Here is a 23,155-nt window from a genome sequence, read left to right as displayed (position 1 = left end):
CGAGCCTTGTGGCATAAAATTGCTGCAAACCGTGAGTTATTGAATGAATGTTGGATAAAAACCCTTCGGAACACGCGGCTAGGGACTTAGAACTGTCTCGGCAAGAAACTGGGTCAACGATGACATATTGAGGTTGTTCTACTTATATGTGCATGGCGTTGCCCTCATTGGACCAAGGCCATGGCTATGTGAGAGGCCCAGTGAGTTGCACAGATTGGTCACCGATATTGAACTGAGATGAACATGGGTACTCGGACATACACTGAGGGAGTACAAGCAGCGCCGGACGAGGTCTGGGAAGGTGGTCTTGCATGACCTGTACAGCGTGGTAGGTTCTGAACATACACGTGGTGTTTGTACACATATTGAAAGTCTGTCTACAGCCACCTTGCCACATGGCATTCACTTTCACCCAGAACGCAGTGATTGGCATCATAGCCATTGAGTGCGGTGCAGTATTTGCTGTCACGGGGAAGATATCACGTGATGGTTCAAAATTTGGTTCAATTTCAACTTCCGCTTCATACGTTCTCTTCCCATTCTATACTTCCTTTGTTACACATCTTCTCACATCACATTGTCGTAGCTCCATACGGGGGCATAGAGCCGTCGCTCTGACATCATGTGAGAAGTGACATTCGTGTCTAGCTCCTTTATGGGCGCATATGGCTGTCGTCGACAGTCGCACGACGTGTCTGTTCTATTCGCGTCACTCTTGCACGCGTCCCATCTCCTGTCCTGTTCGCATCACTCCTGCACGCGTCCCATCTCCTCGCCGTAGCTCCTTGCAGGAGTTCTGAGCTGTCGCTCTGGCATGGCATGATGGGCGACTCTCGCACTTAGCGCCTTTATGGGTGCCTGGCTGTCGTCGACGGTCGCGCGATGAGTCTGTGCTGTTCGCATCACCATTCGACGCGTCACCTCTCCTTGCTACGTCTGTCCCATTCGCGTCACTCTTGCACGCGTCCCATCTCCTCTCTTTTCTGTCTTGTTCGCGTCACTCGTGCACGCGTCCCATCTCCTTTATTTTCTTGTCCTGTTCGCGTCACTCTTACACGCGTCCCATCTCCTTGCCGTAGCTCTTTACGGTAGTTCTGAGCTGTCGCTCTGGCATGGCATGTTGGGCGACTCTCGCACTTAGCGCCTTTATGGGTGCCTGGCTGTCGTCGACGGTCGCGCGATGAGTCTGTGCTGTTCGCATCACCATTCGACGCGTTTCATATTGTCCGGCTCTCGCCGGAGGTTGTGCAATATGTTAGTTGGTTTATTTTTGTGCGGCCCTTATGCATATCCCACACTCCATCTCCTTCCCGTTGCTTTTCGCGTGGGCTTCGAGTTGTCGCCCTAGTTGGGTGTGATAGCGGGCTCATCTGTCCAACTCCCTGTTGCTTCAGTTCAATGTCAATTTAGCAACAATTGATAGATATACTGACACTGTTAGGTTATTAAGAACGTCGGGTCATGGAATTTCTGTGCAGCAATGTCAGATAATAAAAGGCAACACAAAGAAGGGTCGGAGGCTACTCTGAGCATTACCCCCACATAATCAACCTTCAAGACGCTTATCATCTCCTGAAGCTTTCTGTGAAGGATATCTGCTTATTATCCGAGTTTGAGGATCTGAGTGGGCATTGGTTTCATTGAGGTTTACTTACAGTTTTCGTGTTTCCTCTCTAGGTCATCCAACAGGTCTGGATGATATTGGCCTATATGAGTCGCTCAGGTGTTGCGAGGCAAGATACGAGCTAATTTGAGAGAGACGGTACAGACGAAAATGAACAGGAGGATCTCAACTCATTTTTGATTGTTCCGTAGTATTTACTTATACTACTTGCTTTCCGACAAACTCGGATGACGTTAAAATCCGCTGCCTATCGTGCACGGATCATATCAACTGATATTGTCGTCAACTCGTACCTCGCGCAACAACATCAATCTACATGATGGAGCATTATAATCACAAACGAGCTGGTCTTGGGCTTGAAGTAATTGGTGACACTCGTTTTGGTACTATTTATTGGGCAGCACTATCAATAAAATGTGGATTGCCAGCATTTCAGGCTGTCCTTGAAGATACTGATCTTGGAATTGATATGGCGGTGAGTGTTGTCTTCGTTATAGACTCACAACATAGTGCAGTGTTTCACAATGTTCCAGCGTATAAACAGGCCAATCCAATCGCGATAGATCTCATCCTGAATAATCGGCAAAGCAAGGACAACATAGTTACATGTGCATCAAAACCTCCCCCTGATATGTCGAAGCGAGCAGCTCTTGGCATTCAAAAGATTTTGCAGCGGAAATATGGTAATGTTCACGACACAGCCAAATATACTGACCCAAAAGCTGAGATGCAACGTCGAAACTCCGCACTCGCACATCTGGGTCTGGCTGAAGCACTTCATAATCAGTTCGAGGCTTATTTCCGTGCTTAGTATTCATTCAATCGCAAGATGCGCTCCAATCAGACCCCACGTGATTACTGGCGAGCACTGTTGAAGTCAGGGGATGAACTTGCTGATGTACTTCCAGTGAGTATAAAGTTTCCGTCGTTTTCTAAAATTTCTAACTATATCTGCCAGATTATCGCAATTAAAATGTTCCCTCAAACCAGATTGACAGGACACTACTTCGTGCGCGCTATTCTCAATGTCGAACTCACTTATCTCACTCGATTTTAACCAGATGTTCAGGATCTTTTTGTTGTTAATGTTTTGTATGTTTCTGAATCGATTCGTAGTAATATTAAAGTGTAGCTATATATGACAAAACGCGAAATATGATGCATATACAAAAAGCTTAAGCTACAGTGCAAAGCTATATATCCGCTGTGTCGATAGAATTTGAAACATGGGTAAGACTAGAGATTCAATAGAGATGTTGATGTTACAGGTAAATGCATATATATATACTAACTACTTCAAAAGTCCAGCTTTTAACAATCTCAACCGTCTTTCCTGCCTGTTCCTTTGACGCCTTTCCTGCTCCTCCTTGTCATCTCTGGCGGGGGGTTCTACAATCACGACCTCATCATCCTCATCCGCGACCCTCTCCTTTCTTGTGCCAGCCCTCTTGGGGGCGGGTTCCACAATCTCTACCTCGTCGTCATCTCTAGCCCTCTTCTTGGCTGGGATCTTTGATGACGTCCTGTTAACCCTCTCATCCCATGCCTTCAAGATGGCCTTATCTCTCAACGATGCCTTCTTTATGGCTTCATCTCTCTCCTCATCTCTCTCCCTCCTGTATCTTTCTCTGAATCTTTCCTCTGGAGTCTTCAACGTGTCGATTGGACTCTCGGACCGCGTGTCCACTGGAATGTCGGGCTGCGTGTCTACCGGACTGTCGCGACGCATCGTCTTCATCTTCCTAGGCCCTCTTCTGTTGGTGGGCGCCGTCATCCTTCCGACCCTCCTGACTTTTGGTGGTGCGCCATCGATAGGCTGCTTTGGTTTGGTCGGGGGTTGGGGTCGCGTCATTGTGAGTTATTATAAGAGACAAGGATTGTAAGTCACAAAATAATGTGATAGTTGTAGGATGAAGACGAAGACAAGCGTATTTGAAGTGAACTAGATACTGTGGACTGTGGTGACTCTATTGAATCGTGAAGCGGTCCACCTGGTTAATTGAGCGAATCTCTCAGAGGCACTTAGATGATCACTCATACATACATATATTAGATATATTTACACATCGTAAACACATTTGATCTACTTTCACCCCAAGTTTGAAATGGTAAGCGTCTGGTTTGCAACAGATGATCGCTGTACTGATCGCCTAACTACCATTCACGATTCAAATGTCAAGTTTGCTGATTGATGCCCAATCAAAATCGACAAGAATGAGGTAGATACGCGTAGATAGATGTCTAACCACAAATTGAGGTAGATATAAATCTAAGAATTTCGAGAAAGCAAAACCCTAATTTTGTGCAAAACGCAAAGAATATTGGCAAAGGAAGAAAATGCAAATATTGTCAGACTGCGATCGCGTAGTTTGCAACTGCGCAACGAACTTTCGGCAAACTTTGCACATGCACACTAGGTCAATGTGCACCTGGTAGCGACCATGCTGATATTAGTGTGTTTCGCCTCCCCCCTGGTGGTTCTCAAGAATATGCTGACAATTTACGCCACCTCGTCCCATCCCCTAGTCAACGACAATTGGAGATGCGCAGGACAGAGACCAGTATCACGAAGCCACCTCTTATTCTTAGACTCAACCCTTCACGTTGCCTTGGAGTTCCCAACTGTACGACCACGGATATTATGCATCTAGCTGGTAACCTCAGTGACCTCCTCATTTCTCTCTGGCGTGGAACGATAGATTGTGCCGCTACAGATGATGTAACTACATGGGATTGGGCAGTACTCCATGACGCGGAAGCTTGGAGTGCACATGGGGAGTTGGTTGCACAAGCGGGTCCGTTTCTTCCTGGTTCTTTTGATCGCAGAAAAACTCAACACAAGTTAGTTATAAAACTTAGGAATTCCAACTGTAAACCGTTAGTCTCGCTTCTGGCCTTTTTGGAACACTCACTTTTTCAGATCCCTCTGCACAAGCGCCAGGCATTTCTGGACACCAAGTGACTAGTACGGATGGCTTGTGTGCTATTCCTGCAAATGATACCGGCGAGATGTCCTTATCGTATGGTGCTAGTCGTGCTTCCACCTTGGGAGCACTTGCGAAACAAACACGCGAGAGCGCCGATTCTCAACGCTTTGTATGTCGATGCAAGCGGGCCCAAGAGTGTGGAACCTGAACAAGTGGTATGTGTTCATATTCAAACACACACAAGTCTCACTATTGTTTTAAAGATCCGTCCTGATGACGACCCTCTGCACACTCCCAATGACTAACATACACTTCCCCCCGACAACGAACCTCTGCACACTCCAACAACAAACTTTGAGGACTATCGCTGAGGATTATCGCGACTATGGGACGGACTATTGAGAATTTTAGCATATGGCCGCACTTTGTAACTTTGAGGACTTACTGGAGTCACCAGACTTTGACGACTTTAAGCACGTAGTTGTACCTTCACTTAATATGAGGGAATATACCTACTATTATTGGACTTCCAAGACCGAACTTTGAGGACTTGCCACCCACGACTTTGAGGACACTTTGAGGACTTACCACGAGACTTTGAGAAATTACAACGACTTTAAGGACACTTTGAGGAATTACCACGACTTTAAGGACACTATGAGGACTTACCACGACTTCAAGGACGCTTTGAGGAATTACCACGACTATGAGGACACTTTGAATACTATGACGACTTCAAAGACACTTTGAGGACTTACCACGACTTCAAGGACGCTTTGAGGATTTACCACGACTTTAAGGACTTACTAGACTTACTTGACTTTGGCGATTTTAACCACATAGTCGTACTTTCACTTGATATGACTCTGAGCACAATTTTTGGACTATACCTAATATTAATGGACTTCCAAGACCGATGACTATATTCACACTGATTATTTACCAAGTGTCTGACCGCTCTGAATGTATTATGACTTTGAGGACACGGTCACACTTCCAAGACTCACCACATTCACACTTTCCTTACTAAGCTTATGAAGATCAACTTCTCCTGTAAAACACATCCTTCAAATCGATGATATTGTCAAAAGTCCACTGTTGGTTGAAGCCAACAATTGTGCAAGTGTCTCCTTACCTAATGCGTGTGGCCGATTCAAATCCATTTATTTGACCCCGCCGCTCGTCCTTCTTTCCTCTTAACTTCTTTCGCCCCATCTTGAATTTGCAAAGCTCGTAACATTACGAGCTAATAGCATATCATAACCAACCCCACGCTTAGTTTTATCTTAAATAAGTGAATTCCTCGTTGATATACAATGCCACAGCACGACCAACCGGACAAGAAGCCAAGGCTTCAGCACGCCGATCTTTCCGAATCTAATCTTACCGAACAGGAAAAGCAACGCGAACGTCAAAGACGATGGCTCGCCAACGAGAAGCGCGATCCTGCTCGGGCGCAAGAGATCAAGGAAAGGAACGCGGCCAACAAACGTGCATGGAGAAAGCGAAAGAAGGAGGAAAAGGAGAAGGCCGACCAAACAGGCAACGCAGGCCCCGCCGAAGGACAAGGTCCTGCGAAGAAACAGCGTGTTTCCTCTCCCGAAACACATGCTGAGGCGGGACCGTCCAACTCAGCCCCAGACGATATCCCTATCGACCCAATCCTCCTCAACCAGGAGGAAACCCTTCCTCAGGCGGGACCTTCTAACTCAGGCCCGGACCATATCCCTATCGACCCACTTCTCCTCAACCAGGAGATTGCCGCGCCTACTCCCACTCTCCCTCTAATGCGCGATGCTGAGGTGATGACGGATGCGCCGGAACATTTCGTCAATCTGCCTGTCGAAATCATCCCTGTACCTTCTTCGCCTACCTTCTCTACCCTTACCAATCTCGACTCTCGCGACCGGGCGACTCCCATTATCGGCACTCAAGTACACGAAAAATCAGACACCATCGACTGGTCTGATGGATCCACGACGGTACTACCGTGCATCATGAGGGATGGCGTCAATATATGCCAAGAAGACGCCGACACAGTGGCTTTCTTTGCTTCTCTCCCGGAATCGCTTCCAGAGACCTCTAAAAACGTCGTGCATTTACATTACAAGGACTGGCGCACAAAGAGCCGACAGTTGTGCGACGAGATCTCTGCGGCGATTCGGGTAAACAAAGCCGTCGTCATTCGGAACATAAGCACACCCGAACCTGCAACGTTGGATCTAGACTACCTCGAAGATCGCGGGATGTCAGACTTAATGCACGTCGTCATACATGGTATGATTATTTTAATTTTGTATACTCATCACACGATCTAACCTTGTTACAACAGACGCTGAACAACGTACCAAGGATTTCACGTTTCCCCACCAGCATGCAACTCTCGAAGAGTTCGTGAACAACATACACGATCCTAACAAGATCCAGTGTATTCTAGACGTTGGATACGGACAAGGTGGTCTCCCGTCAGCTCTAAGGTTCGTACCCATATCATTATTCTAATCCATCACACTACTAAGTTAGCTGACCCGTCCATTATTAGCACTCTCGACAGCGGTATCGTCAACGGATGGAATCAAACTACCGTTGACTGCCCCGTCGGTGAAAAGGTCCACCCGGATAACTTCACCGTACACTCGTGGGCGTTGATTCATAGCCCCGCGTTTTGGACACATCCGCACCACGACTCGGATGGTAGCCTGACATTCGTGCAAGTCGAAACAGGCGAAAAAAAATGGGGCCTGTGGCGACACGTTCACGAGGACATGCTCACACGGACCCACCTCTCCGAAATAGCCCCCGAACTCACGGATCTCTATCAAAACCGCAAGAAAATACAGGAGACTTGGCACGGAGAAATTGTCACTCTCTTACCCGGTGACATGCTGTGAGTACATTGTTATTTTATAAGGATTTTTACTCATAATTACTAGTATACAACCTCCAGGCCAATTCCACGCGGTTTATACACCAGTAACTTCGTTTGCCACCGGAGGGCATTTCTACAACTACGAAACCATGCATCTAACGGAACTTTCTCGATACATAGACCACAAGCAAGGAAGGACCCTCACTAACCAAGTCCACGAGCATTCTCTGGAAACTTTTCAGCGAATGGTCATTAACTTACCGCGCATATCGCGTCGTATTAGTGAGTCTATTTCTACTTGTACAACGTTGGACACTTTTGACATAATTTTTCAGAGCTATACAGCAGGCCTTTGATTGCTCTTTGCATCATGGTCTTCGATTGCAACAAATATGTTGCCGCCGGCACTGAAAAGCCGAAGTTCAAGACGAACACCACAAAGCCGGCGCATGATATCGCCAACGCGATCATAAAGAACTTCTGGAAGGACCTCAAGAACGCAACTAGCGTGTATCGCAAGAAGCAGATACATGGCAGCAATAGCCAGACGCATCCGGGTGAACCCATTAGTAGAGATGAACTGCTGAATTGCTTGAAGCGCTTCACTGCGCTGTAGTGTAGTTACTATATATTTACTTAAAATTGGATTTGACATGCTGTATGAATAGACTGTACAATACATTCTTATTAGGTGGGATGTGCAGGTATGACCGAGAAGTTAAACAATCGTGAATGTAACGCTATATTATAACTCTTCAATTATTTTGCGAGTCACATTTGTGTTTGATACATCATGGGAATTTATCTTGATCCTATTAGTAAATCTATAAGTTATGTTGGACGAAGAAATAGATGGAGCCGAAGTGAAATAATCGATACTGTCCGCACAGTGTCCTCAAAGTGTCCTCAAAGTGTCCGCAAAGTTTATAGTCACCCAAGTGTCTTCAAAGTGTCCTCAAAGTAGCATAGTCATCAAAGTGTCCGCAAAGTCGTATAGTCCGCAAAGTGTCCGCAGTGTCCTCAAAGTAGTATAGTCCGCAAAGTGCCGGCAAAGTGTCGGCAAAGTGTACTCAAAGTAGCATAGTCATCAAAGTGTCCGCAAAGTCGTATAGTCACCAAAGTATCAGTGAAGTGTCCGCGAAGTGTAGGCAAAGTGTCCTCAAAGTAGCACAGTCATCAGTGTCCGCAAAGTCGTATAAGTACTCACCAAAGTGTCCGCAAAGTTTCCACTGTAGTAATATCCAGATGCATCTGGGGCAGCCTATCAGCAGAGAAGAACTACTGACTTGTTCGAAGCGCTTCACCACTCTGTAGTATTTTTTACTAGATATATTACATATATTGGATTTTTCATGCTGTATAAATGCATGAATACCAACTACGGAATTGTCCAATATATTTTTAGTCGTGATACTCGTCAAATTCTAGTTAAACAAGTGTGAATGCAGCGCCAGATTATAAAGGTTCAACGTTTTTGCGAGTCACACTCGTATTATTACGCATTTGAATTGATTAGGATTCTACTAATAAATCTGTGATTTAAGTGTGCACGAAGAAATACATAGAGCTGAAGTGAAATAATTGATACTCAAAATGAGTCCTCAAAGTCAAACCGGGTCATCAAAGTGTCCTCCAAGTTCAACGACGTCCTCAAAGTCAAACCGGGTCCTCAAAGTCAAGGTACGTCTTCAAAGTCTCACGACGTCCTCAAATCGTTGTTTGAATCTATGAAAAATCCAGACAAGATACAATTGCACTATGATAATTCAGTGCACATTGTATAAATTTACGATAGTCTTGTCACGTGAACATTATCACGTGAAAATTATCACGTGATGGTTCAAAATGTGGTTCAATTTCAACTTCCGCTTCATACGTTCTCTTCCCATTCTACTTCCTTTGTTACACATCTTCTCACATCACATTGTCGTAGCTCCTAACGGGGGCTAAGAGCCGTCGCTCTGACACCATGTGAGAAGTGACATTCGTGTCTAGCGCCTTTATGGGCGCATATGGCTGTCGTCGACAGTCGCATGACGTGTCTGTTCTGTTTGCGTCACTCTTGCACGCGTCCCATCTCCTCGCCGTAGCTCCTTACGGGAGTTTTGAGCTGTCGCTCTGGCATGGCATGATGGGCGACTCTCGCACTTAGCGCCTTTATGGGTGCCTGGCTGTCGTCGACGGTCGTGCGATGAATCTGTTCGGTTCGTATCACTATTCGACGCATCACCTCTCCTTGCTGTGTCTGTCCCATTCGCGTCACTCTTGCACGCATCCCATCTCCTTTCTTTTCCTGTCCTGTTCGCGTCACTCTTACACGCGTCCCATCTTTTTGCCGTAGCTCCTTACGGGAGTTTTGAGCTGTCGCTCTGGCATGGCATGTTGGGCGACTCTCGCACTTAGCGCCTGTATGGGTGCCTGGCTGTCGTCGACGGTCGTGCGATGAATCTGTTCGGTTCGTATCACTATTCGACGCATCACCTCTCCTTGCTGTGTCTGTCCCATTCGCGTCACTCTTGCACGCATCCCATCTCCTTTCTTTTCCTGTCCTGTTCGCGTCACTCTTACACGCGTCCCATCTCCTTGCCGTAGCTCCTTACGGGAGTTTTGAGCTGTCGCTCTGGCATGGCATGTTGGGCGACTCTCGCACTTAGCGCCTGTATGGGTGCCTGACTGTCGTCGACGGTCGCGCGATTAGTCTGTTCTGTTTATATCACTATTCGACCCATCAGCACATCTCCTTGCTGTGTCTGCCACGTTCGCGTCACTCTTTCACGCGTCCAATCTCCTTGCTGTTTCTGTCCTGTTCGCGTCGCTCTTGCACGCGTCCAATCTCCTAGCTGTTTCTGTCCTGTTCGCGTAACTCTTGCACGCGTCCCATCTCCGTGCCGTAGTTCCTTACGTGGGTTTTGAGCTGTCGCTCTGGCATCGCACGATGGGTGACTCTCGCGCTTAGCGCCTTTATAGGCGTCTGGCTGTCGTCGACGGTCGCGCGATGTGTCTGTGCTGTTTGTATCAATATCTACTATATCTTCTTCAACATGTTATCAAAGCAATTGTAAGTAGTCTTGAAAATATTCCTGCGGACGCCTAGCAGAATTGAGTTATCACTCTGGAGATGAGCATTTCAACAAACACAATTAAGTGATCTGAGAGGACAGGGGAAGAATTGAACGTATGATTGTGTATCTATATCCCATGACAGAGCTGTTCCATGAATTCGAAAATAAACTTCCTCAAGTAGTTACAAGACAATGAACCGACTTTGGTGAATTGTAGACTCACCCACGATACACCTCATACATTCATTAAACATAGTATTTATAAGCAATGAAGCAGTTGATTCACCATATGTACATGGAATACTGATTGATATGTGGAGACATGCACCATCAACATAGTCACCACCTGTGATGTTCTGGCATATGGCCGCCACTATTACACATTACTGTGACTTCCTCGAGGTTTCACAAATATTCACGTATTTATCACACAAATTGCTTGATGCTTGGAAAAAATCATTTGTTGTATGTGGATATTGGAGTGCTAATGCATTTGTGCTCACAATGGCGGCCAAGCTAACAAGTAAAATAATGAATATCCACATGTTGCACAATGTACATGATTGTGAACGTGACTGCTCAAATTTGTGGGTGGCATAATGCACAATACTGATTCTGGACTGGCTCCTGTGGATATTTGTGCGTGGGAGAATACAATAGAGGGATTTCGGAATGGCCATGGTGGATATTTATTACTCTCGAGCATTATTAAAACAATCTCGCAAATTATTAATATATCATTCCCGGTCCAAACCAACAACAGGTACATGTATAATTAAGCTCTGATATTCAAGTGTTAGTTAGGTTATGGGGGTTCCTAGGGTCAGCCTAGGGTCGATTTCAGCTTCAGTTTCAAAAAATCTCATGTATCAGATATGGCCTTCTAGGACTCCCACTGTATATGGACCCCTTCAGTTCAATTTGCCAGATATCCCCCATGCATCAGATGTGGGAGTCCTGGACTCCCACTGTGCGTGGACCCCTCCACCCTTCATTAGTTGGACACTGCTCAGACATAGTGGGAGTCATTGACTGTCACTGCATATGGCCTTCCAGGACTCCCACTGTCTCTCAAGGGGAGACCACTGTGAATGGACCACAACACATTGAGGACATCATGCAAAGCACCACCTTGCATGTGAGCAAAAAGCCCCCACACAGTGGGAGTCCTGGAAGGCCACTGTTGATGTGTCATGAGATGATCAGTACACATTGGCAAATATCTTTGGGCTGGTGGTTAGTCAATCAGTTACCAGTTGGTCAGTTTGGCAGTGGCCTTCCAAGACTCCCATTGTGTAAGGACATTGTTCATCACACCCTCATTCCATAGTGTCCATGAGTGTGGCCTTCCAGGACTCCCACTGTTTGGGGGGCATTATTTATCACACACTCATCCCCATAGTGTACATGAGCATGTTCCATTACATAACATAACATAACATAAACATACCCTAACATAACATACACAGCCCAATAGTCTACATGAGTGTGGCCTTCTTAGAAGGCCATGTGGATGGACCACAAAATGAGGACATGATGGCAATCCCCCCACACACAGTGGGAGTCCTGGAAGGCCACACTCATGGACACTATGGAATGAGGGTGTGATGAACAATGTCCTTACACAATGGGAGTCTTGGAAGGCCACTGCCAAACTGACCAACTGGTAACTGATTGACTAACCACCAGCCCAAAGATATTTGCCAATGTGTACTGATCATCTCATGACACATCAACAGTGGCCTTCCAGGACTCCCACTGTGTGGGGGCTTTTTGCTCACATGCAACATCATCCAGCTTCATCTATCAGACGGCGTAATGGTCTGGGCCGAGCGTTACTTGGTTTGAACACTGACAAGATTGCCGCTCACCCATGTGCTGATGAAATCAAACTGCGGCTGACCACACAGCCAGCCCAATCACTGGTGAGACAGTGCTACTATGAGAGGACACTGAGGTGCTGGGAAGCAATCTGTTCGAAGGTGCGTATGTACATTTCGTAGGCCAACGACCGCCAACGCCCAGCTAGGCGCACTATTTTGGGGTCTACTTTCAGCACACACTGCTTCACCATGGGGTGGATATCACCTAGTTTGTCTCACCACGAGAACAAAGGGTCATTTTGAAGGGCCGGTACTAGGTGAGAATTAGTTCTGTCGTATAGGTGGTGGCTGAATAGGTACTGAGTTGGATGACCCGGTAGGTGCATTGGATAGCTGTCCAGACTGCACAGGCAGACCTGCTTGTGGTGCCGGGTTGGTGGAAGAACACTAGGTGCCGGGTTATTGGTGGGAGGTATGTTCGAGCAGGCAGATGCAGGTCCCGGCCTCTGAGTTGAAGGAGGCGATGGCAGAAGGTTTGATTGTGTAGGCCTACTAGCAGCGGTTCCTTGGCTGCTCTGTGTAGTGGTGCTGGAGAGGGTTGCTTGAGAACTGCCGCTCCCTGGGAGATTCAGGCCTAAGTGCTGGTGTGTTATTGAAGAAGGAATTAGAATTGAATTATTCAAAAATCAAAAAATACGAGAACGAGCAAGTATATCTGTGTAGGTACGAGTGAGTAGAATGTGTGGAACAGAGAAGAGAACAATGAGGAAAGGAGCACTCTGGAACCAGCACCTTTCACATGGCATTTAACCACAGTTTGACAAAGATTTAGCTAGCTTTATTTAATGTATAATATTAATAATATATATCATAATTGTAGAACATATGATAAAGGAATAAATAGTTACACTACGTGGGTAGGATCTGCCAAAGCTGTAATATTGACAAGCTTATGATACTGACTTAGGATCTACTAGCATACTGGTGTGTTGTTATCATATCCTATCAAGTTGCTGATTTACTGCTGAGCATGTCTGGCTTTGGATAGTCGGCTTCCAATGGCAGATTCTGCCATCAATGACAATGTGCTATGTTATGTTCTGATATCAAATTATCATGGTCTGCCAAGTTGCTGATTTACTGCCAAGCATGTCTGGCTTTGGATAGTCAGCTTTTTATGGCAGAGTCTGCCTTCGAAGACAATGTGCCAGGGACTGGTATCAAATTATTTTACCTTATCAAGCTGCTCACCCTTAACCAAATATACCTGCTATTACATGGGCAGCTCCTGATGGTGGAAGCCACCATCTAGGTTAAGATCTCACACTCAATTACATCACCACAGCAGTTAGTATATTTTGTTTGCAATAGTCCACGTCAATTGCATTAGGAGACAGTACAGCTACAAAATAATGAATTAATTAACATCAGCAGCAGCTAGTTCTTGCAAGGCAGCACATTTTTCCCAAATCTTCGACAGTGCACTGTCTTTGCTGATAGGGTGCTGTGAAGAAGAAGAATTAGGAAAAATGCGACTACATAAAGTAAGTTAGATAGCTTCAAGTTGATGAGATGGATCATGAACCGTGTCCACCACATCATGAGGTCAGCCACCTCCTCACTCTCATCAGGATCCTCCAGCAAGTCAAGAATGCTATGGTAGAAATGTTCAGAGTTGGTGACTGTGTCTGTGCGTGAAAATACAGATGACGAGCTCAATGAAAATCAAGCCTAAAGGAATAATCAGCAGGCTACCATGTACAATCAAATTTACATGCTTGTGTAGCAATATATGCCAGGGATCCTCGAGTCACAGATTTCATACCATAAAGGGAAGCATTGCTGGAGTGCATAGCCTTGGGCTTCTTGTCCACTGAACTCGGAGATGTAAAGACATGTTTGAAACCCTGAAAATAACTTAAATTTAAAACTTCAGCCTACGGTAAGAACTGAACCTATTATTAGGTTCAGCGTTCGGCTGATGCCTCGGATTTGTGAACCCGTCTGGACCCGTTCGAACGCGTTCGAACGGTTCTTTCCTTCTGTCTATGATCCGCTTGAGGTCCTCAGCTTATTGCTATCCATCTATCCTAATATTTTTTCTGATCACCTGGCAACAAACTCATATGGCCATTGGCAGTTCTGGGAGCATTGATCTCCAGAACGGCTCTTACTTCACGACCAAAAGACTGAATGCATTTCTGTTAGTGACGTCTAACTTCCTTGCTGTCAAAACTCGTGTCGCAAATGACACCGCAAATCGAAGACCTCACCAGGAGCTCGACGAGTACCTTGCTGCCCCATTAGAAGATGTTGAGAATATAGTGGCGTGGTGGGGCGTGAGTTTTTTCGCATCGTGTTTCCTTGCAAGTTGACTTAAAATGCCTTTAGCACCATTCCATTCAATATCCCACCATCTCTCGCATTGCAAAGGATTACCTCGCTATTCAAGGCTCTGCCGTCGCATCTGAACGAGCATTTTCGAGTGGCGGCATCACTGGGACCACGCGCCGTAATCGGTTGTTGCCAACAACATTTGAGGCCCTACAGCTGTTGAAAAGTGGGTACCGTCAAGGCCATATTTCCGCAACGGTTCAAGCTGAGTTTGCTGCTGCTCACGAACACTCTGCCATGGACGAAATTTAGCTACTCATTTACTGTTCATGTATTTCTTGCAATTTTTGTCAATTTATATGTAGCGTTTGAGTGTTTGAACGCGTTCTGAACTCGAACCGAACGCTTGTGAACGTGTTCATCAGCGTCTGGTCCAGCATTCGTCCTCCTTGCCTGAACGCGACCGATGGTTCAGTTCGGTGTTCGCATTTAGAGGCCTAAGAACCGAACCGAACCGGACTTCGGCACCACTAGAATGCAGAACAGCGTGGGACTTCATAACAAGGTCGTGCCCTACGGCAATGGAGACCGACATAGGACGACAGCATACTCCCGTTATACATCTTGGATACCTTCGTTTTTTGTCATGTTAGTTTAGAATTAAAATATCATTTAAGACCTTCCTGTGGGGGGTGCCTTTGGCACTTGTCAACATATGTAGAGGAGCATTACATTTTGTGACAGAAATCTAATATGGTGTCATCGCAGCAGGCAAGGTTCAACAGCATACTCGTCTCAATTTCATGGATCGCTCTGATTTTGCCCGATTTATATTTCGATTTAAGATGCTATTCAAGACCTTTTCATATGAAGTACCCTTTGGGACCAGTCAACAAACCCAGTATAGCATTAGACTCAGCAACAAAATTGTGAATGCCATCATTGTAGCAAGTCAGCACAACCTTTTGGACTTGGTCCAGAAAGTCAGGCTAATGGACACTCTGGGGTACCTCTGTCACGGACTCTGGTGGTTTTGTATGGGTCCACTCTGGGGGTAACTCTGGGGGCATGTCAGCCGCTCGGCTCAATTTAGTCGGAGTTGAATTATGTCTGCGGTTCTCACTGGCTTGCTGTACCTTCCCAATGTTCCTCCCGCCCCTCCTGCCCTCAGTGTTTGTGGCTGACAGCGTTGAGGCTAATATCAGCTACCACAAGGTGTGCGGCATCAAGTGCGTTGGGCGGAGAGGCAGGCAAAAGACACTGGGTGCAGGATGGGCGGGAGGGGGAGGAAGAAAAACTCCGACTGAATTGAGCTGAACGGCTGACACTCCCCCAGAGTGGACCCATACTTTACCCCCGGAGTCCGTGACAGAGGTACCCCCAGAGTGTCCATTTCCCAGACGTTCTCACTTGGTCGAGCTTTTTCGGGACCTTTCCAAGCGGACTGTTAACAGCAAACTTAAGAATCAAATACATTCGCTAGTATCCTACCAGAAAATTGAGATACAAAGAAACAAGAGAACTGAGAGTAAAGTAAGGTCAAATTGTTGCACACATGCCGCATAGTCTAATTCTAATGAACAATTACAGGTGGGCGTGCGGGGGTGTCAGTGACATGAGTACATGGTAATGATCATGGTGAACATCCAGAGGTCATCTGAAAACAAAAAGCTCTAGCACCTACTGAGCTTAAACACCATGAATTAGAAGTACAGATATTTGTCATGATCTTCTGCATCCCAGTCATCTGCACCCTCTACTCCTTTGTCTTCATCATAGTTTGCGTCTTCATCTTCATCTTGGTCTTGGTCCTGATCGGCGTCTTCATCTTCTTCCCCATCATCGTCACATTCCCCCCTTGCTCTGTCATCGCCATCATCACCACCATCGCCATTACCAATATCTCTTCCATCCTTATAGGGCGGAATACGGCTCTCCCAATCCCCGTTGTAGCCATTCTGGTCTTCCTCTGACATTGGGTCATCCCCAGGTCCTTTGTCCATGCAAGCCTTCATTATCTCCCGCAAGAACTTTGGATGTCCAATTCCATGGTACGTGTACCACATGAACATGTCTCTGTCCATGAATCTGAGCGGTCCATAGTTTGAGTGAGGACGACAGGATGGGATGCTGTACTTACATGCCAACATAGTAAGCTTCCCAGTCATCTAATTCGCCGCACTGACGTGCGAATGACTTTCCATGGCGAAGGGAGGTGGTTCTGCGGCCAGAAGCAAAAGCTGGGATCAGGTGCGCACCCCGGATGACCTGACCAGGGTCCAGAAAACCAAAGGCATCACAGTCAGATTCCTCGATGAATGCGACCTTTGGAAGCCGAGCACAGCTCATCCCTGATTGATGGTCGCTCAAAGGTGCCAACCATCTCACAAAAAGAACCTCAATTTGGTGTTTTTTGACTCGACCTTCAATATTAAGCCATGCATTCATGTGATAAATGCCCAGAACTCAGGCATACCAGTATGCATGTTGAGGCTTTGTTTCGCCAGATAATACCATGACATCACAGTGAGTCCAAGGATTGACAGTGTCATACTCTCGTCTAAGATCGTAAGTCGTGTAATGGACCTGTGGGTTGAATGATGGTAAGCCAGTAAATGTCACAACACGCGCCAAGTACCTGCATAGTTTGCACGGGGTATAGCCTATTATCTGAAATTATGACTGAATTCCGCTCCTCATCTGTGAATGCATGGTCACAGTAGCTGACATCTAACTTTCGAAATCAATACAGCACATGGTCCTTGAGTTTCGGTACAAATTCCTGTACCTCATGAGCAAGATGAACTATGAGAGGACGCCACCACCTACTGCCACAGCTGGATCATCCTCATGATCTCATAGGAATCTGAATATGTCCAACGGGTTGTTGCAGCTAAGTTAACGTATGTAGTGGTGATCTTGAAGTCCTGTAGGCAAGTCGACCGGTGCCCCCTGGCTAGCATATGAACTGCAGCCTTCTTCCGTGACTCGCCGAAGAACGCGACGACAATACTCATGCCTGGCAAGTTGCACCAGGGTATCTAGTTTATTGGTCAGTGGATAGAACACTTTTAGCGCCCTATGGGCCAATTCTCCCTGGCCCAAAATCAGATTGAGATGACAAGATGTAAGTGGGAGCACGTACGATTTGTGAAGTGAAGGAGTCTATGGTCCCAAAAAGTTGGATAGACTGTAAATAGTCTCCCATGGCGTGAAATTTGTAAGTATTCAAATTAAACTTCTTGGCCTTTCAGCCACCACTTCCTACACCTGAATTATTAGAACCAGAGTGTTCATGGGCAGCCTTGTGATCGTGGGCAGCCTTCTCTTTCAGTAATTCTAAGGTGGTGAAAGAAGCACAGGTAACATCCCGGAACTTGCACAATTGACTAGAGAGGTGCTTGAAGGTCTTATCCAAAGTGGACAAGGTTGTTTCTGAATGCATCCTTAGTTTGGCAAGGGCATGCCATTGGGAAAACTTGTACAAAAGTGATTGTACAACCACATCGTGGTCCTCTGGGAATAGCCCTTCAAAGACCGGAATAGCGCACTGAGATAGAAGTCAACTAAATACGTGGCAACTGAATTGAGAGGACAAACCTGCAAAATGTCTTCGAAGTCTCTCGCTGCAAGCCGTTTCATTTCCGAGGTATTATTGGTGAATTTGCGTATGACGCCATTGCCATAGGACGGAACTTGGCGAAATCTACATTTGATACCATTACTTTTAAATAGGTTGGGAGAATGCCATATAACAAACCTGTCATCAAAAGTTGCAACCAGCCGTTCGCCGCCTGGGAGTGTGTAGAGTAGACGTATGAGATGGGTGAACAGCGCTTTCCATGTGCCTAGCTCAATTTCGTGCATGAAATCAACGACGAGCATGCGAAAGGTGTCAAATCCCAGGGGTCCGAGTTTTTCCGCAAACACATTCTAGCTCAAAGTCAGGTACTGACGAAAGCAATTGATTTCAAAGGCACTCACCATGGTAGGCACCCATGACCCTTCTCCAAGTGTTGCCTGCACCTTTGAGCCATCGACGGTATGTCCTGATCCATAGATGAATCCATGAGCTCTCGTTACACTATCCAGACAGTAGGTCCTGAGGTTAGCTACACGGCCTTGTATGTCCTTAAACAGGCCCATAAGGTCAAATGAGGCTTTTGGTGTGAGACAGTGTGGACACAGACAAGAGCCCGTGTCCTTTATTGTCACTATCAAAACCCTGGAACATTGATTAGTATTTAAACAATGAGACAAAAAAAACTAGCACACTTTTCTGGATAGTTAGCAGAGTAAGTGAATATGCATGGAAATACCCTTCTTAATATGCCGTCGGGACACTGAAGTACAATCCCATGATGGTAGGCTTCAAGGAAGTCGGTATCTAGTAGATGTTTCCAACATGCATGGAACAAGTCCCGCTGACAATGCGTGTGGAGGGCCACCATACCGCTTTTTGATATCTGAGGTAAGCTGTTTATGACGTCTTTGACACTATCTGGAAGCTAGAATATAGTGTGAGAGATGTACAACGCCGAAGACTGTTAACCTACCAAAGGTAAAAATCCGACCAAATGACACGCACATACTTAGTTAAATTACCAAAATAGAGATAAACAGGCCAGGCCTTGGCTGTTCTGAAGGTCGCCAGATGAGTCACGTCAGAGAAGAACATAAGTCCAGCGATGACGTGTTCGAGTGAGCAGTTGGGTTCCTTTGGCTGCCTTTGCAGGTCATCCTGGGCTGCTAACCAGGAATCAGAAGTATAGAGCTCGTCAAATATGTGCTCTTGATGGCCGTCCAGAGGATCTCTCCACAGACGCTTGAAGGGCAGAAGGTGGAACACGTTGGCCTGGATGTCAGCAAATGCAGAATGAATCACTCCTACGAGCGGCCTATAATGAAATCCCGGAATGTTAAATGACCTAGATGGCTCGTCCTTGGACTTTGTAGGTATGTCAAGGGTAATACTTGTCTCTAACCAGTCATCCAGAAAGATGACAGTCCCCTTTCCTCCATTATTGTCCAAAGTGCGCAAGCTCTTCTTGACCAAAAACCCATCCAGGTCCCTCGGATTGAAGTCCTTTGCCTGAATCACGTCTTTAACAAGGCGTGATACTTCAGCCTCTGATTTGTGATGACTGCTGGTGTTCATCCATGCCATAAGGCGGTAGACAGTCATGTTAGGGAAGGGATGTGGTGGTGCAGGGGATGATTCAGGCTCCGAGGCATTGTCGGTTCTTGGACTCGAAGTAGCCAGTAACGAAGAAGAGATGTATTTATCAGGCTCAAATGAGGGACGCCTAGGATATTGCCAACAGAGTCCAATTGTGTTGAAAGCAGTTTGAAGAGAATCGCGCAGAGTTAAAAGGACTCTTCAAATCCTGCTGCAAGGAGCACTCTGAGTCTCAGAAGACAGACTGTTATTCCCCAAAGAATCTGAGAGGTTGATATCTTCGTCGGGGGGTAGAAGATCATGGAAATCTCTTGGGACCGGCCTGAGCTTGCGTTGCAAAGGGTGTTGACCTGTGACTGCTAGTGATTAATGAGGGCTATGATGATAGATACAGAGTGACAGGAAGGTACACACCTGGGGCGTCATGGTCTCACTCATCAGTATCCTCCATTGCAACATCCAAGATGTCAGAGTCGAAGATCAATGAGTAAGTTGCCATACTGACATGAGCAGCATTGGCGGGGTTGGTAGGCTGATGTAGGGTGCCAAACACCCTATGTTCGCACTGAGCTATAGGTTTCAAACAACTGGCATTCTTGGTAAATCGGATTGGTCTGAGCTGGTACAGGTTGGAGGGTAGTGAGTGATGTGAGTGTGTTGTAGCGACCTATGAGATTAGTGACTTACCCTACTACTAGGAGCACCACTACCGTGACTAGTTGTGAGTTGTAAGGATCTTTGCAAAGTTTGAGTGGATTCCTGTGCCTGGTTTCGCCTTCTCTCAGTAGCTAATGTGCTTTCCTTGTGGTAATGCTTGCAGATAGAACGATGCCTGCTTAGTCCACGAAAGTCTGTATCTCTCTCCCAAGAACAACACGGTGCACCACAGAACACCATTGACAGGATGAAAATGACAAACAGAATCCAAGATGATCGTGAGAGACGCATTACCAGTTGTGATCATAAGGGTAGTAGTACTACCTATTCGATTTGTATGAACAAGCTTACTATTATGTCTCCTTGTTGGGCATTGCCATATATATATATCATCATAGGACTTGCTCGTACAAAGCTATACTGTACTTGCATATGCGGCCAGTTTGCTATGAGGCCTCAAGGAAACTTGCAAGGGATAAGACACAAGCAAAACTTGAATTTTCAAGTCCAGGACAACGAGATATAAATGGTGCTGTACTTCAGGTGACATCATACAAGATAAGCGAGTTGGTAAGATAAAATAAGCTAGGAAGTCACAGAAAGATGCAGCCTCCTCAAATCACCCCTATGCCACCCACCCTACAGATTTATATTCCGGCATTAGACAACTTGCCTTTGTAACTCTCTGCGCCCATGCATCTTCCTCGTGCTTCAAGAGTAACAGGAGTTGAGTGTACTGGCGGACATGAGTCCGCGCTGCGAGGTAGCTTGAATACATGCTGTCAATGCTTAATTTGGTAAATAGGGTATCCTGCTCATTGTCTTCTATGTTGATTCCGTCAAGTGCCATCTGAAACAGACTCAGTGCTCGCTGCTAAGCAAAACCATGGGATTCTCATACCATATATGTCTGCTTCTCTCGTTTTTGCTCAGCACTTTCGATGTTTGAAATTTGAATATCGACTTCGGGGAAGTCGTTCATGCTGACGTGAAGAAAGTCTTGGGCGCTTTGTGATAATGATGGCATTGATGATGGCATTTTGATAAGTTTAAGTAGAAATGTTTCAATCAAGATCTATTTAAATATTTAAATGAGATTTTGATCAGAGCATTCAGTGTTTTGAATTTCTACTTACAATACAAATTGATACTGTAAATTACCACTACTGCTGTCCAGGGTCGTGTCCTTCTCAGCTGGGTGTTGCGTGATGTAGTAATGATGGCAGCTTGCATAAGCTTTCTGCCCTTTGTAAGGGTTCAAAAATAATACTCTGGGGGGACGAGTGAGGATGGCATTTAAATCAATCCGATTTTGGGTCCACGCAGGGCCAGAGTGTGCTGCATTTGCCAATACACAAGGGAAGACAATTTCATATAACGAATGAGTGGAAAAGGAACCAATCTCTGAAGCACTAGTAAAGTCTGGGCATGAGGAGGAATTCACTGTCAAGACTAGCAACAGTCACCTCGGTGGATTGAATGTGTATCTTCTCTGCGGGCATAAAGCAATTCATCCAAAGAAGATAACTTGCTCAAGATAAATTAATGCTGGGCATAGGTAGTGCCCTGCAACTGTGTGTCCTTCAGTGAAAATTCAATCGGAGTATCGAAACTGGCTAAGTTACCGCTCAACAAAATATGATGCTTGGAAGTTGGGATCCCATCTCAATCCAAGCATCTACCTGTGAGATGCGAGAGGTGCCTACACAGGACATCAACAGTTGGGGTAAAAAGGACAGGCTGACGGAAATGCAAACAGAAATAAGTTGCATCCAAGGTCGAAGTGTCTCCTGCGGGAACAAGTCAGCCAAGAACGGTAGAACCAACACATATTACAGTGACCTATCTCCGTATAATACGAGGGAACGGACGTGCATAATATCCCATATGATACGAGCCAGCGGACCATGGGCCCATGATAAAAATATCCTCGACTATGACGGATGGGCTGGGAGGCAAATTATTCCTGATGGAGGTGGGTGGGCCCATACAGGGAATATATAGAGTAGATGAGTGGGCCAATGTACATGAATATTAGGTAGACGGGTGGGCCGAGGTAGTTGGATATTATGCAGATGGGTGTATTAAGGTAGATGTGTATGAGATAGATGGGTAGGTACTTGTTATCACATTCACGGGTGGGCCCAGACACATATTAAATTAGACAGGTGGGCTGAGGGTGGTATAAAATATAGATGGGTGGGCCCATGTGTATCATAATTGTAGACATGATGGAGCTGAGGTAGTTGTACATCAACCAAATCAGAGGAGGTAATAAATCAAAGTTACCAAGTTCCCGGAGCAGCAGGTGATCTCCTGACATGGCCTTTGATGGTGCACAGGTTGTCTTGCAGAATTTGGAATCCGAGGTGCAAAGCTTGTGTCGCTGTATGAGAAGCCAAGTTTTGATTACCAACCTTTGGGTCAACCATACTCAGAGGAGGTAATAAATCAAAGTTACCAAGTTCCTGGAGCAGCAGGTGATCTCCTGACATGGCAGTGCGAAGCTTGTGTTGCCCTACGAGATGCCAAGTTCCGACCACCCAAATTTGGGTCAACTGTACCAACTTCTGAGTGCCGAGTGCCGAAGCCCGAGACCCGAAAATATGTACACAACATGTCCATTTTTGACTCACTGCACAAATCACCAAGTTTTGAGTGCCAAAGCATGAAACTTGAA

At 46.0% G+C, this 23,155-nt stretch overlaps 7 protein-coding genes across 7 annotated transcripts; 3 read left to right on the top strand and 4 right to left on the bottom strand.

Moving 5' to 3' along the window:
• Positions 1 to 2,915: 2,915 nt before the first annotated feature.
• Positions 2,916 to 3,476, bottom strand: HD556DRAFT_1311805 (uncharacterized protein; the record flags this gene model as incomplete). The annotated part of the gene is made up of 1 exon (XM_041300581.1): positions 2,916 to 3,476. One exon carries the CDS (start codon positions 3,474 to 3,476, stop codon positions 2,916 to 2,918), a length of 561 nt encoding a protein of 186 aa, XP_041156054.1.
• Positions 3,477 to 4,055: 579 nt separating this feature from the next.
• On the top strand, positions 4,056 to 4,388 carry HD556DRAFT_1208343 (uncharacterized protein; the record flags this gene model as incomplete). Its single annotated transcript, XM_041296520.1, has 1 exon — positions 4,056 to 4,388. A coding segment is annotated over one exon (333 nt), but the record flags the coding sequence as incomplete, so codon positions are not given.
• Positions 4,389 to 5,867: 1,479 nt separating this feature from the next.
• HD556DRAFT_1311803 (uncharacterized protein) lies at positions 5,868 to 8,036 on the top strand (the record flags this gene model as incomplete). The annotated part of the gene is made up of 5 exons (XM_041300580.1): positions 5,868 to 6,828; positions 6,884 to 7,028; positions 7,094 to 7,438; positions 7,485 to 7,702; positions 7,756 to 8,036. 5 exons carry the CDS (start codon positions 5,868 to 5,870, stop codon positions 8,034 to 8,036), a joined length of 1,950 nt encoding a protein of 649 aa, XP_041156052.1.
• Positions 8,037 to 9,476: 1,440 nt separating this feature from the next.
• On the bottom strand, positions 9,477 to 10,047 carry HD556DRAFT_1311802 (uncharacterized protein; the record flags this gene model as incomplete). Its single annotated transcript, XM_041300579.1, is given in 2 exon segments — positions 9,477 to 9,969; positions 9,989 to 10,047. The coding sequence occupies 2 exon segments, from the start codon at positions 10,045 to 10,047 to the stop codon at positions 9,477 to 9,479; spliced, it is 552 nt and encodes a 183-aa protein (XP_041156051.1).
• Positions 10,048 to 13,722: 3,675 nt separating this feature from the next.
• Positions 13,723 to 14,209, bottom strand: HD556DRAFT_1244728 (uncharacterized protein; the record flags this gene model as incomplete). Its single annotated transcript, XM_041298472.1, has 3 exons — positions 13,723 to 13,840; positions 13,891 to 14,019; positions 14,061 to 14,209. Coding segments are annotated over 3 exons (396 nt in total), but the record flags the coding sequence as incomplete, so codon positions are not given.
• A 1,402-nt stretch (positions 14,210 to 15,611) lies between these two features.
• On the top strand, positions 15,612 to 16,056 carry HD556DRAFT_839180 (uncharacterized protein). The gene has a single exon (XM_041311795.1). The coding sequence runs from the start codon at positions 15,708 to 15,710 to the stop codon at positions 15,954 to 15,956; it is 249 nt and encodes an 82-aa protein (XP_041156049.1). The 5' UTR covers positions 15,612 to 15,707; the 3' UTR covers positions 15,957 to 16,056.
• Positions 16,057 to 21,100: 5,044 nt separating this feature from the next.
• Positions 21,101 to 21,514, bottom strand: HD556DRAFT_1447550 (uncharacterized protein; the record flags this gene model as incomplete). The annotated part of the gene is made up of 2 exons (XM_041307292.1): positions 21,101 to 21,325; positions 21,377 to 21,514. 2 exons carry the CDS (start codon positions 21,512 to 21,514, stop codon positions 21,101 to 21,103), a joined length of 363 nt encoding a protein of 120 aa, XP_041156048.1.
• Between the last annotated feature and the right edge of the window lie 1,641 nt (positions 21,515 to 23,155).

The sequence above is a fragment of the Suillus plorans genome, assembly GCF_016647745.1.
Source record: "Suillus plorans strain S12 chromosome Unknown HD556scaffold_64, whole genome shotgun sequence".
Classification (NCBI taxonomy): domain Eukaryota; kingdom Fungi; phylum Basidiomycota; class Agaricomycetes; order Boletales; family Suillaceae; genus Suillus; species Suillus plorans.
Note: the sequence above shows the minus strand (reverse complement) of the source record. Positions and strands in the feature narration are given on the sequence as shown.

Coding starts and splice junctions, on each gene's coding strand:
- HD556DRAFT_839180 (XM_041311795.1), top strand. CDS start 15,708: ATGTCAGCCGCTCGGCTCAATTTAGTCGGAGTTGAATTATGTCTGCGG.